We start from the raw sequence: 13,300 nt of genomic DNA, 5'->3' as shown, positions 1-13,300 counted from the left end.
CTTCTCAATCACTAAGCGATGAAAATCAATTACTTTTTAGTTGGAATTATTCGTCATTTTTTGGCATAATGTTATTCTTCGTTGAAGAGAAATTACTTTCTCTTCATAAAATTAATCATCCAGCCACGGCTAACCTTCAAATCTGAGACACTGATTCCATGTGCAGTGGCTATTTCGTTCTTTAAAATACAGCATTTTGTGAGAAACGGCACATCCAACGTTGCGTAACGAAATCATTTATTTAACAGGTCCTCCTCTACTCGCGGAAACTTGCCGCTTTTTGGTCCACGAAATGTTTTGCGAGACTTGTTGGTCGCTCGAAGTGCACTTTTCTATTGCCGCTGTAGCGCACGTTGCATTCGGACAATTAATACTTATGGCCCGCTGCCCTATTCCCGTATGTTAGGGCGTAATTGATCACCGCAAGTTTAAATGATGCAGTATCATTCTAATACTTGCTCACTGTGGACTAATAAACAACTTTGAGATCACAGAAAACGTATGTCCATACCCGAAACACTCGTGAAATATCTTTGTAGCAGACTGGAATAGAGCATCACTAGGCACTTCTGGGCTGATTTTCTCATCGAACTAGTGCAATGGTATTTCCTACTGGCTAATAACAGCACGTTGCCCTGTATTTGGAATGCCCGCTTTTGCAATAGGAAGGCTACTACTTGAGTAGTTGACATCTTTATTCCGTAACGCATCCGGTTGCGTGATGGATGTTTGAGCAATATGTGACCATTCTTTTTCTCCACTTTGGACACAAAAATATTGGAATGCATAAATTATGCAAGGGCATTCATTACTATCAAAGGGTTGGAAGGGTCCACCTATTCAATTATGCAAATAATATGGTATTGCTGACGAAACTGGAATGACCTACAAGTAATAACCTTTCACTGTTGACTTGTTATGATGAAGTGGGCTCTGTCTCCTCTGCTGGCACTTATTTCCACTAGGTGCCATTACTGCAGACATTTCAGAAATTAACCAGTCAACTGCTTGTACTCTCATGTAAAAAAACATTGACTACAATGCCCTTCATACCAGCACAACATACTATATACTCTTCTCTTGTGTCCATGTCTGTCATATTTCCTCAACAAAATAAAGAGTTCCCCTTGCTTTAGTTTACTATAAAAAATCTGTCATTTAAAATACTGTACTTGCTCAAAAATAAGACCTCCTCAATTGTAACACCCTCCAAGTTTTGAAGCCAAATTTTAGAAAAATAAATATATGTGCAAATGTTAGATCCATAAATGTACTTATTGGAAAGGATGTAATTCTGAGAAAATATTTTCTTCAGAATTTTTTTGCTACTGTACATACCATTAGCTTTCAAGTGTTTGAAAAAAAAAAAAAAAAGTTATTAGCATGGAGGTGATGGAAATTTGACCTTCACTCAGCAACTTCTACCTTTCTGCCTGCTACCTGGTTTCAAGTCAGAATGCTTTATTTTACTGTATTTGTCAATTAATTCACGAAAGAGTTTCACTGTGAAGCTAGATGGTTTGGAATTTACCGGGGGAAAAAAAAAAAGATGTGTGGGCCATAAGCTTTAGGTACCATTGAACGTTTGTTACTAGAGAGGAATCACAGAGATAAACTTAAAGCTGCGGGAAAAAAAAAAAAAAAAAAAAAAAAAAAAAAAAAAAAAAAAACTCGCTACTGTTTTCAGACCAGTACTTGTGAATCTGAACAGAGCCACAGTCTGATGTCACGTGACACGTAGCCCCGAGTAACAGGTTTTTAAAATCTGTATAACTTTAGTGTTTAGTAAAACATAATTTAATACACCATAATATTTAGTACACTTTTATTGATTTTATTTTCTGAAATACTTGTTTGTAAGACCCACTGCAAATGCAAGAACCAAACCCCCTGGCACAACAGCCCTGGAAGGGCCTTGGCCTACCAAGCGACCGCTGCTCAGCCCGAAGGCCTGAAGATTACGAGGTGTCGTGTGTTCAGCACGATGAATTCCCACGGCCATTATTCTTGGCTCTCGAGACCGGACTGCAAATGTAAGAGCCCCTCCTATTTTGGGACTAAAATTGTGTTAAAAAATTGGGTCTTATGTTCGAGTAAATACCGTATATATTCACCGTAAATGTGGTGGTACACAATTTCTAATCACTAGATTATTGTGTCCAAAAGCCTGGATTAAATTCCAAACCTCCCTTGCAGTGTTTGTGAGGAGTGAGGGCATATGACTCTGTTGTTGCTTATTTGTCTGTCGGATGGAGACATAAAGCTTTGAGCAGATCCTTTGGTGTTATTCAACAGGAGGAGGCTACTGGCCAACACCAGATTTTCACCCTCTCCCTACCTCAATATCATCATCCCACATCCAAACGCCCGTGGGTGTCAAATAGAAAGACCTGCACCAGGCGAGCAGAACACTTCCTCGGACACTCCCGGCACTAAAAACCATACGATAAATAAAAAATAACCCTTCATATGGAAGAAGGTGGGTTGGGTTTCCACATGCGGGAGTTCTCACATGGGTACGCCAGTTATTTAAAATATGATACTGTATTTTGTATAAATACTTGTTTTTTTTTCCACAGGTAAGCCTGAGTGAGAAGCCTCCCCCACCACCCCCACCAGCTGACGTGGCACATTCACCATCTGCCAAGGGAGCAGAAGCAATGTTGGACATTCGGACTCTTAGGGAGAAGAGCAAGAACTTGGATCTACCGCTCATCTCAGCTTTGTGCAATGACCGTTCTCTCCTTAAGCAGACGAACGCATTTGTGATGCCGAGGCATCCCACGTCGGGGGGGCGTAAGTGTGTGGACAGCGAACGACCTGTTTCTTGGCACACGGACTCCACATCTAAGGTTGCTTCCTCAGCGAGTGTGGCGATGGAGCAGAAAGGGACTGGGACACTTCTTAGCTCATTACTTTCCAACAGGTCGATGTCTGGTAGTAGCAACAGTAAACTCAAATACCCGGTGTCTGGGCTGTCGACCACTCAGATTTCCAAACCACAGCGCAAGGTGTCGGCAAGCACGCACATCCATCCACATCACGACCTCATGAAAGTCGTCCAGGCACAGCCGTCGAGTGTCGGCAAGAAACAGCTGGGTCGTAGCGGCAGCAACAACAGTGGAACGGGTGTGATACAACACAGGGACACCATAGTGCCTTGATACCATATACATCCTGCGTCTTTAGTTCTGATGTGTGCAGTGAACATTATATTTGCAAGTGCACGTCATAAACTGTACTTTTTTTTTTTTTTAAACAGATCAAGAGAAGGCATTTATTCGAGGCTACTATATAATTTTTCTTCCTGCCACAGTCGGCTGTTGACATAACCTCATTAGCTTTACTGCTGAGCCCTCAAATAGCACCAGCAGTTTAAACAAGTAAAGGAAATAGCGGTAAGCGAATGATAATGTAGAACCCCAGGCTTGTCAAATGATGCAAGTAGACTTCTATATCATAGATAAAATTCTCCATCATGCACGTAATTGTATTTTATGGGTTATGTAGATTGCACACATTCAATCTCTCTCATAGGGTGGGTGGCTTAAACTTCAACAATTTAAGATAAACAAAAGCATCAAATCCTTGGCCCACAGGAATGAGAGAGATTGATGATAAATTACTTAGACTGATCTTATCCTTACTTCAGTGCTGAAAGAAGTATAAAGCTGCCTTACCATTTTCTCATTCTCCAAATTACTGACAAAGTTATTGAAAAAAGAAGCTGTAATAGAGGATACGTTAAAAATGTTGCTTTGTTGATTGCCGTCCAATAATAATTGTGGATGTACTCAATTTAAGATATTCCTGTAGTTTTTGTATGCATCTCATAGTTCCAGTTGATACAGATATTTAAGAGATGCTAATATTGTCAATAAAAGCAGGTAAAGAAGGAAATTAAGGATTAATATGCCTCTCCTCCCCCTTATGACAGTGTTAGGGACACTATTATTCCAACTAATGGCCACAGGACAGGCTTGTATACTGTGCTGCCCTTAGTCTTCACGAGGACGGGCAACCCTGCACCTTGACGGAACCAGAACTTATGTGGCTTATATGCATCTGTTATTTATATCTAGAACTCTGATATTTTATTTTTCCTGTTTGAATGGACCATGACATTTTTTTCATATCATTGTTTAAATTTAAACTTCTGTACAGTTTTTTGTTGCTATTTTTATATTTACAATTAAATACTACTGTATTTAAATTAGAAATGATATCTACTCCAGTGAAGTAAGAAAGTCTGTATTTTTGGGGTTCTACATGCAAATCAAATTAAATTCCAGAACACACTGGTTTCTTTTAGATACTGTACTGCCAACAGCTTATTATTAGTTAATTTTATTAATCTTAAATGTTTTCCCACCTTGTGATCACAGTAGCATGACATTGAGTTGTTATGATGTTCTTAGTATTTTTTAAAGTTTTTAAAGTTGTGAATTCACAACCATATGGTCTGCATTTTAACATGTATCCAAAGTTCTTTTTTTTTGTAGTTCTTTGTAGTTTTTTTCTAGATGTTAAGTGGAGAGGAGGCTGGTTTGCTAGGCTATGCCTCCAGACAAAACAGTATTTACAGAACACATGTTTGATATCCTGATTATGTTTCAGAATGTCAAAATATGTTCCTAGGTAAAGTGTCCAAAGACTCGGTGCAAACTGGCCCAGCACAAGAGCTTTGCTGAATGAGGTTATGTTGAGAGGTAAAGACTGACTGTGAAGGCATTAATGTATTGATAATCAATACATTCCTTTATTATTAACACAATTTATATGTGTATTAACTTTTACTGATAAGGTCTAGTTAAATTTGAAACATCCATATTATACTGAGGCATAGCAAGTGCAGTCAATAAGTGTTCGCCACAGTTCCAGCAGCCAATGTCCCATTCTCCGTACTGTATCTGAAATCTCAAATCCAAGCAGTGGTCAGTTTCACTCCCATCCAGTCAGCCATGATGCTACAAGCAAATGTGTTACTTCATACTAGGTTACAAAAATCACCAGTAGACTTGCACATTGCTTTCTCTGAATGTTTTATTACCCTTTCAACTCAGTACTTCCAAAGCACTTTAATGATCCATGGGGAAAAGATCAAGAAGACATAATAACAAACATGTGATATTTTTGGAATCATCTAAATGGCGAGGGAAAATGTTGACTAAGAAAACGAAGAATTTGTTAGGATCATTTTAAGAAATAAGAAGCGACCTGGTTTCCCCACAGTTGTGAGTGTGGAACACCTTCAGAAAATAATTAAGTTCATTGGTATTATCGTTTTCAGTAATTTAATGGTGGAAGCCATTTTTTCAAAGGTAATGTAAACTTGTGACTTTGAATTCCTTGAAGTGGTGCGTCTCTTTTTAGACACCTTTTTAACCACGTATCTGCCCTCCTAACAGTTTCAAATCTCTTGCAGTATCGGCAATGGGGGGCACCTAAATGGTTGTGTTGTGAAATGAAAATTACACCTGTTGGACCATGAACCGATTCTGATATTTTGTATTGTGGTGGACAATCATGTTGGTATGTATGTACCATACTATTATATTAGTTTTCCACCTTTAGATAACTTGTATTATTCAAGTTATACAAATTTTATAATAAGCCTAATATAATTTGAACTATTGTTTAAAACATTACATGACATAGGCCTTTTAATATGATTCCAAGCAGGTCCACTGCAACTGGGATTTCTAGTTAGAACTATAAATTAGAATATTACATTGATATGCACTTGTGAGAGAAACCAGCCTTGATGGGCCGCTGCAGATTACAAGTTGATAGAGAGTCTTGGCTTTCTAGTCAGGGGCTGCCATCTCCCTGTCGGATAGCTCATCAGTTGTTCTTGCATGACACAGACTGGTCCACAATATACATTTCAGTAACTGACTTGTCACAATTGAAGATCTTGAAAAAGGTGCATACTGAATTGAAAAAATTAAGGTAAATGAGGAGGAAGGAGAGAAGCCTATTTTGTCCATATGCTTTGCGGTGTACACAATTACTTGTGAAGGAGTAGGAATTCTTCAGAAAACATGAGAATATTGTTAAATACCATTAACAATCATTCATTCTGTGACATTTTCCGAAAACAAACCACAGTTTTTGGACTTGAAGCCTCACAGCGGACAAAGTACTGCAATAAACTGTGTAATATTCAAGCCATTGAATATTATTTTTCAGTTTAAGTGAAGATATAGCAACTTTATCTGCTTATGCAATTCCCCAACGTTTTAGAAATGACCTTTCATATAAACTTCTATCATGAACATAATTTTGAGCTTTTTTTCCAAATCTCTTTTTCCAGATATTTATATATTGATCCTTTTGTGTAATATTTTACTGTAGAAGGAACATTCGTTGAAGTACATGAAAATATTTAAATATACCATCAAAATTGTGAATTACTATCCAGATACAGTATTTCTGTAGGAAATATTGAAGTTTGTATTGGAAATTACTGTATGAGAAAGATTTGTTGGGTGATGTTTTTACGGAGAAGTGTGGCCAGGGGAGGGAAAAGAGTGCCAGTTTGGTGTTCATTTCCACAGTACTGCCAACCAAAGAGAGTGAAATGGGGAAATGTAACAAACCGAACTCGGTCTGAACCATATTTACTTCATGCAACTTTATTTTACATATATACACAAACAGAGAAAGAAATGGGGGCAAATGTAAGTCTGTCTTGCATTCACTTCGCTGTCCCAAGAAATGTTCGCAGCATTGTGATAAAAGTGTTCATAGGGAATCGTGCGCTAAAATATTTTATTTCTGATGTTAAATATAAAAGTCCCTAAAAATACTAACATATACAAGGCGAATGAATTATGAGAAAAGTTCTCCTACATGATGCCATGTTGGTTGTACGAGTACCTTTCAGAGTGAGGTAGAGGTGATGTGCTTTGTGCTGCATCAGCTCTAGTGGTAATGTAATTCACTTTCAAAAGAACGATCAAAAACAAGCTATGATATAAAGAGAGCTTCAGAATCTGGAACCTGAGTTGGATTTATTTTGACTATTTAGCGAATAACCACAAAATTAATTAAGTAATAAGAAACAAGTCAAAAACATGGGTTTACAGATAACAAAACTTTCAGCACGTATATATACTGTTTTATTTTTGCATTTAAACTCATCAGGCCACAGTCTCCAAATATGTTGGCTTCATCAGTTATGTCCTGTATTCTGATGAGATGATATAAAAACAAGTGCAAGTAGGTGTGATAAAATGGAAGTGATGCCACAAAAATGATAGAATTTTGGTGATAGACAGCTGTTGATTGGTCATGGAAGACAAGTATGTTATGTCCAACCCTTGTCCTATTTCACTACGGGGTCGGCTATGAAGTTAGGTGAATCTTTGTAGCAAGTTTGCATGACCGATATCTTCATTACAGGAGTTAACGAGGTGAAATGAATGACGTGATATGCGGTAATAGGAAGGGAGAGGGTGAAACCCGGTGCCACTACATGGTCTACTAATGTCGAATAGCACCAGGGGTCCGCCCAATGCTTTACGCCCATATAACGGACAAATTGCCATTAACAGCATCATGTGCCTTAATTCCATCTGAGCACCGTGGAGAGGTTTTTGGCACGCAATCTAGTGATTGTATACCACCACCACCTTCCCTACTTTGTTGGCCAACATTCTGATGGTGAAAATTATTTCCACTAATTAGGATTTGAAACTGCTAACGACAGTGTCAGACCCTAACGATCATGGCCGCCATGAATCACGAGAACAAAATGCTTTATCATGGCATTTCTGCCGTCCACAAATTGTAGCAACAATTTTTGGAAAATAAATAAGTAAATAATAGTAATAATGAAATGGTGTATGGCTTTTAGTGCCAAGCGTGTCAGAGGACTAGTTTGGCTCGCCAGATGCAGGTCTTTTGATTTGACGCCCACAGGCGACCTGCGTGTCATCATGATGATGATGATGAAGACGACACATACACACAGCCCCCATGCCAGCATACTTACCCAATTACGGTTAAAATTCCCAACCCTATTAGGAACCGAATCCGGAACCCCTGTAACCAAAGGCCAGCACGCTAACCATTTAACCATAATAATAATAATAATGACAAGACCGAATGCTTAGCAGTAAAATCACGAGATGTTGGGGCGGCCAAAGCTCATGGCTCCGCGCATGAAGTTGATTGGGAAGTAGCAAGCGATGACTAGGAGGTTGAGCGCCAAGAAAATTTGCACAGACAATTTTAAATCATAACTTCTACACCTTAAATTAGAGCAATATATGGATGGAATAGATAGAGTTTTTGAAAGAAAGCTCACAATTAAAAGAATGAAACATTGGAAGAGTTGGCGCTATACACAAATTAATTTTGATTTAATAAAATTTGACTTCAGTTATGTGCAGTTCAAACTGTGGTTTGTTAAGACACTGTGGGTGGCTGTTGGAACTAGCAGACCAAGAATGGCTGGGACATGAAATGCATTTGATGGCACCTATCCAATGCAAGCAATGTCGTTAGCATCTTACTTGTCTAACATTGTACGTTATTGTTTGTAGAACTAGCCGAGTACAGATAAAGAAAGGTATTGTTGCAACAGATCTGAACTTTGCTAGTCACAGAGCTGAGCTGCAGTTCTGGTGACTATCATTAACAGTTTCTCACAATGATAACAAAGATTACAGGTAGCTTGTTGGAATTATTAAAACATGTACTGAAGCAGTGGCAAACTAATTTGAGGCTATCAGAACAGCAGTGGCCTAACCAACATTTGTGGATGAAGTGCGATGTCAGCCTATAATAGCCCTTTGTGACACAAGCCTGTTGTTGTACTGAAACATTGTGAATGTTGGTAGGCCACTATTGCGTTGAAAGATTATTTACAAAAGGGAAGAGAAAAGCTAGGGGGTATATTCTAAAATATGCATTCTTTTTCATTGCAGATAACAATTTTTGGTCACATAAAGGGAGAAAAAATAGAGGAATGATTGAGTGTATATTGAGTAGAGAAGAATATAAAATTTCTTTAGCATCATGGTGCATGAAGAGTTGTGATACAAAATGTTTACAAAGTTGCAAAGTATGTTGCAAAAGGAATTAAATATTATACAAAAATTGCTTTGAAAAGACCATTTCTTTCATAAACTATAAAAGAAAAAGGGAAAAATTAATTCCTTTTGGCCAAATTAGACTGTTTGCCATGTAAACAAATAGAATAAAATGAATTAATTTTTCTCTCAGAAACACGAAATTGTGTCAAAAACTCAATTCACACTTCTCTATAGAGAAGACTGAAAATGTCCAACACCTGTCATCTGCATAAGTCACTGACTGCTCAGAATTGCTACCCGGCAACAGAAACAGAGAGTGCTCGGAAGAAGCGAAGGGGGTGCAGGTGAGGCCGACCAGTAGCAAACATTCTTTTGTCTGTCTATGTTGACAGCTACTGCTCAAACTTCATTCGACCACATGAAACATTTCAATAATATTTGGAGAATGACTAAACCAGTGACTAAAAACAAAGCTGTTATCCCATTCTTTTTTGGTTAAATATGACTTAATGATAAAATAAGGTAAGATATGCAGGCATATGACCAATGAAAAGTTTTATTATGTTCACAAAATATGTTTGTTTGTAAAAAGAGACCAGGATAAAAAATATGTCATAGAAATCAGAGTCCCATGGATTATAAAGAAAAAAATCACGTAGGTAGAAGCTCCTCATAATTGGTTCTCATGTGGTCTCTCTAAAGTCCTAAATGAGTGACAAAATTGGCGAGTTCTCCTCACTGTTTATTATTTATGTGACCTTAAAAAATCTGCCCAAATCTAAACGTGTCTGTTGTAGTGCACAATAGGTTGGAACCTAACTCTTAATGAAATTTACACAAGCAGAGAAAAAGATGTGTATAGTGGTAGGCTCTAGATAATGTGCAATATTGTGATAACTCCCCCTTGGATGGAGAGGCTACCTTAAGTAATTCTGGATTATTTTCAATCATTGTGAGAAACCTTTGAAATTCGGGACAGTACCTTGCATTCTAGTCTCAAGTGCCTGTTCTGACTACTAAGTTGTACAGTATCTTATTAATTTGTATGATAGTTGGATATTTACTAACCAGAAACATTTAGGTGCTTGAATATCAAACATTCCTCAAAGAACACTGAATGCCTCAAAACTTTTTTTAACTCAACTAACAAGATCTGTCGTCACTGAAGCTTGACCAGGCTTCTCATTCTCAGGGTGCCATTTTTCTATTTTCCCATAAGTCTTTTTTATTAAGAATATAATCTAAATGTTAAATATGTATGTAAATCTTGTTTTTTTTAATGTTATTTTTGTCTCCCCATTCATTGTAAGAAACATCAATTGCTCAAGTTTATATGTTTAATCATAATCATGTACTTTAATTCATACATAAAGTGAAAAGAAAAATTATTGTGTTACTGTTCCTTAGTATCCTACCCACTTCAGTATTTTACTTGTAGACGGAGATTAAGTATTCTGGGAGGCTAGCTATTGTACAGTTTTATGTTGCTGTTCTTGTTTAGTTACAAGCCTGCGAGTCGTCTGGCCACGTCAGAGTGAATAACGGCACAGGCACACTAAAGAGAATGTGATTTGCTTTTTATTGTTGCAATAATCATCGCTATAAAACAGAAGCGATCAGTATGTGTTTCTGTATTTTGGTTGAACTTGAAAAAGAAAATGAGTTTTTTATTATTATTATTATTTCTTCTTCCATCACCTTTATCAAGGGAGCTCCTGTGCTGAGCATCATCAACTTATCACACTTCCCTGCAAACACAGGGATTTTAAATATTCTAAAGAATTAAGATGTTACTATCACAAATGCTTGTAGATGTTTTATGAGTTGCTCAAGAGTAAACAAAGAAAATACAAAACAGGCAATTTTGAAGTTAAAAGACTTCTGTCAGAACAACAGCAGAGCAGCCACTTACTTAATCGGTGCTCAAGATCACGTGCCAGCCTCGCAATCTGAAGATACTGGAGTTTTTTGTAGCTGGGTTCAAGTTCTTCCAGACCCCAAGTTACTGAAGGTCTTTCAGCAGTCCATTTTCCCAGCTTCATCAGGAATGGAGACATCTTTCTTGAAGAGGGAAGTAATTTAAGAAAAAAGATGGATGACACAAAATGGGAAAAGACAAAACGACAAAGGCTGCACATAAACTGAGGTAGCCCACAGAAGGGTCGAAGAGGCCTGTATAATCTGTGACAAAGTCCTATATCAAGTGAAGCCTGGGAATATCAGAAACTACATAATGGACAATTTACTTTATTTTGTCAACATGCTCTAAAATCTTAAACAATGAAGGTATCTCATCACATTGGTGTACTCAACTTTTAGAGGAGGTGCAGTGGGGTACCAAGACAGGCAGACTGGTTGTGTTAGTAGAAACAGGTTCTACTTGACCATACTTCTCAGGATTAGCATGTTTGCAAAGAGGTACAGACATGAACAGTTGAGATGTCCCCACGCTTCCTAACATTTAGTCACAAGTGTAACTATTTATGATTGATTGAATGGGAGGAACATACTTTTTGTTTAAGCAGTGTTAAGGCAGGCAAGCAAGGAGATACGGATGTACCATACTTGCTGCTTCAAATGAACAATGTCTTGTGAAAGTGGCATTTAACTATGAGCAAGGTATTTAAAGTTAAAAATTTCATTGTTCCGTATTGAAGAATATTACAGTTAAAAATTGAAATAATTGATAAAGAGATTCAACCTATTCAATACAAAAGAATAAGAAATGTAGTGAATTACATTCCCATTTAATATTAAGTAGAAATGGTACCAGTTTCGACCCTAGTCCAGGTCATCATCAGCCGATTAAAATATGAAAAACAATGCATAGGAAAAGGAAATAAAAAACCAAGTACACTCCGGATCAGTAGAAGAGACGATATAAAAATGAACGGGGGTAGACACTGTAAAACTCAGAAGAAGTAAAATGCAAGTCACTCAAAAGAAAACAGTGCGCAATTCTCTAAGCGGCAGCATGGCACACGCAGCGCTAGGCAAAGTCCCACAATGTTTACAAATAGCGGAGAACGGTTAAATGAGCCAGTTTTTAAACACTGTCAGGCACAAAGTCACATCACAATCGAACACATACGAAGATCCATAATCGTGCAGGAGTTGAAGACGAGTAGATCCATTGAAGCAACTTGCCAGCTCCCGGTGATCAGCGCGACACATTCAACATTAGGCACTGTGGTTTCAAACGCCAAAGTAAAATGGAGAATAGCAAGGTATGCTGAAGATAACAAAGCTAACCGTAAAAGTCAGATCGTATAATCCAATGTTCGGAGCCACAGGATCAGTATATCACAGCGTGTTGTGCTTTGTTAGCACAATTCCTAAATACAATGTCCCATGCGAAGGTGGTTTTAAGATGGACTGTGTTCATGCATCAGAAACATTGTTTCCTTAGTGAAAGCAAACCCTCATTACATAAGCTGGGAAGGAACTCACCTCACACAGTTTGTCTGGACTATATTTTTTTGATGAACCAGTGAATTCTTTTTCTTTTCTGGCCTTTTCCCCACCCTTCACCTGAGGTAGACACTAATGTAAATCAGCACACTGAGGACGCGCCCCGAACGGAGGCTGCTACCATATGTATACCGGATACACTGATGCAATCAAACTACTGAAACTCTAAAAGTATTCAAGATACTGACCTCAAACTTGGAACATGTACTCACTATGTGACTTAGTAGTCTGTACGGTGTAATACATTTCAAAGCAGTACTGTTTATGACTCCATTTAAAAGCCTTTCTAAGCACAATGTAATAGGAATGCCCTGTTTGTGCCTTTTGTGTACTTATTGTATTCAAGTATGCAAGAATTTCTTTTTACGGTTATTCCCCACTTAATGTTAGCAGTTAAACATTAGAAATGACCAATTCACCGTCCAGCTCCATGGCTAAATGGTTAGCGTGCTGGCCTTTGGTCACGGGGGTCCCAGGTTGGATTCCCGGCAGGGTCGGGGATTTTAACCAACACTGGTTGATTTCGCTGGCACAGGGGCTGGGTGAATGTGTCGTCTTCATCATAATTTCATCCTCATCACGACGCGCAGGTCACCTACGGGAGTCAAATCAAAAGACCTGCACCTGGCGAGCTGAACATGTCCTCGGACACTCCCAGCACTAAAAGCCATATGCCATTTCTTTTTTTTTTTTTTTTTTTTTTTCCAAATTCACTGTCACTCAGTACCTATGATATCTGGTCTGCACATAATTAATTGCAAATATCGGTATCCATCAGCAACTAA

General features: G+C 38.1%; 1 protein-coding gene across 1 annotated transcript in view; it reads left to right on the top strand.

Moving 5' to 3' along the window:
* The window catches only part of ex (expanded), a 102,636-nt gene extending 92,204 nt beyond the window's left edge, over nucleotides 1-10,432 (top strand). Inside the window, exons 11-12 of the mRNA XM_068229185.1 lie at nucleotides 488-499; nucleotides 2,580-10,432. Of these exons, the coding sequence (XP_068085286.1) occupies nucleotides 488-499; nucleotides 2,580-3,164 (597 nt within the window). The 3' untranslated portion in view covers nucleotides 3,165-10,432. The remainder of the gene's footprint in view (nucleotides 1-487; nucleotides 500-2,579) is intronic.
* Nucleotides 10,433-13,300: the final 2,868 nt, after the last annotated feature.

This window comes from Anabrus simplex, chromosome 9 (assembly GCF_040414725.1).
Source record: "Anabrus simplex isolate iqAnaSimp1 chromosome 9, ASM4041472v1, whole genome shotgun sequence".
Classification (NCBI taxonomy): Eukaryota; Metazoa; Arthropoda; class Insecta; order Orthoptera; family Tettigoniidae; genus Anabrus; species Anabrus simplex.
This window is presented reverse-complemented; position numbering and strand designations above follow the sequence as displayed.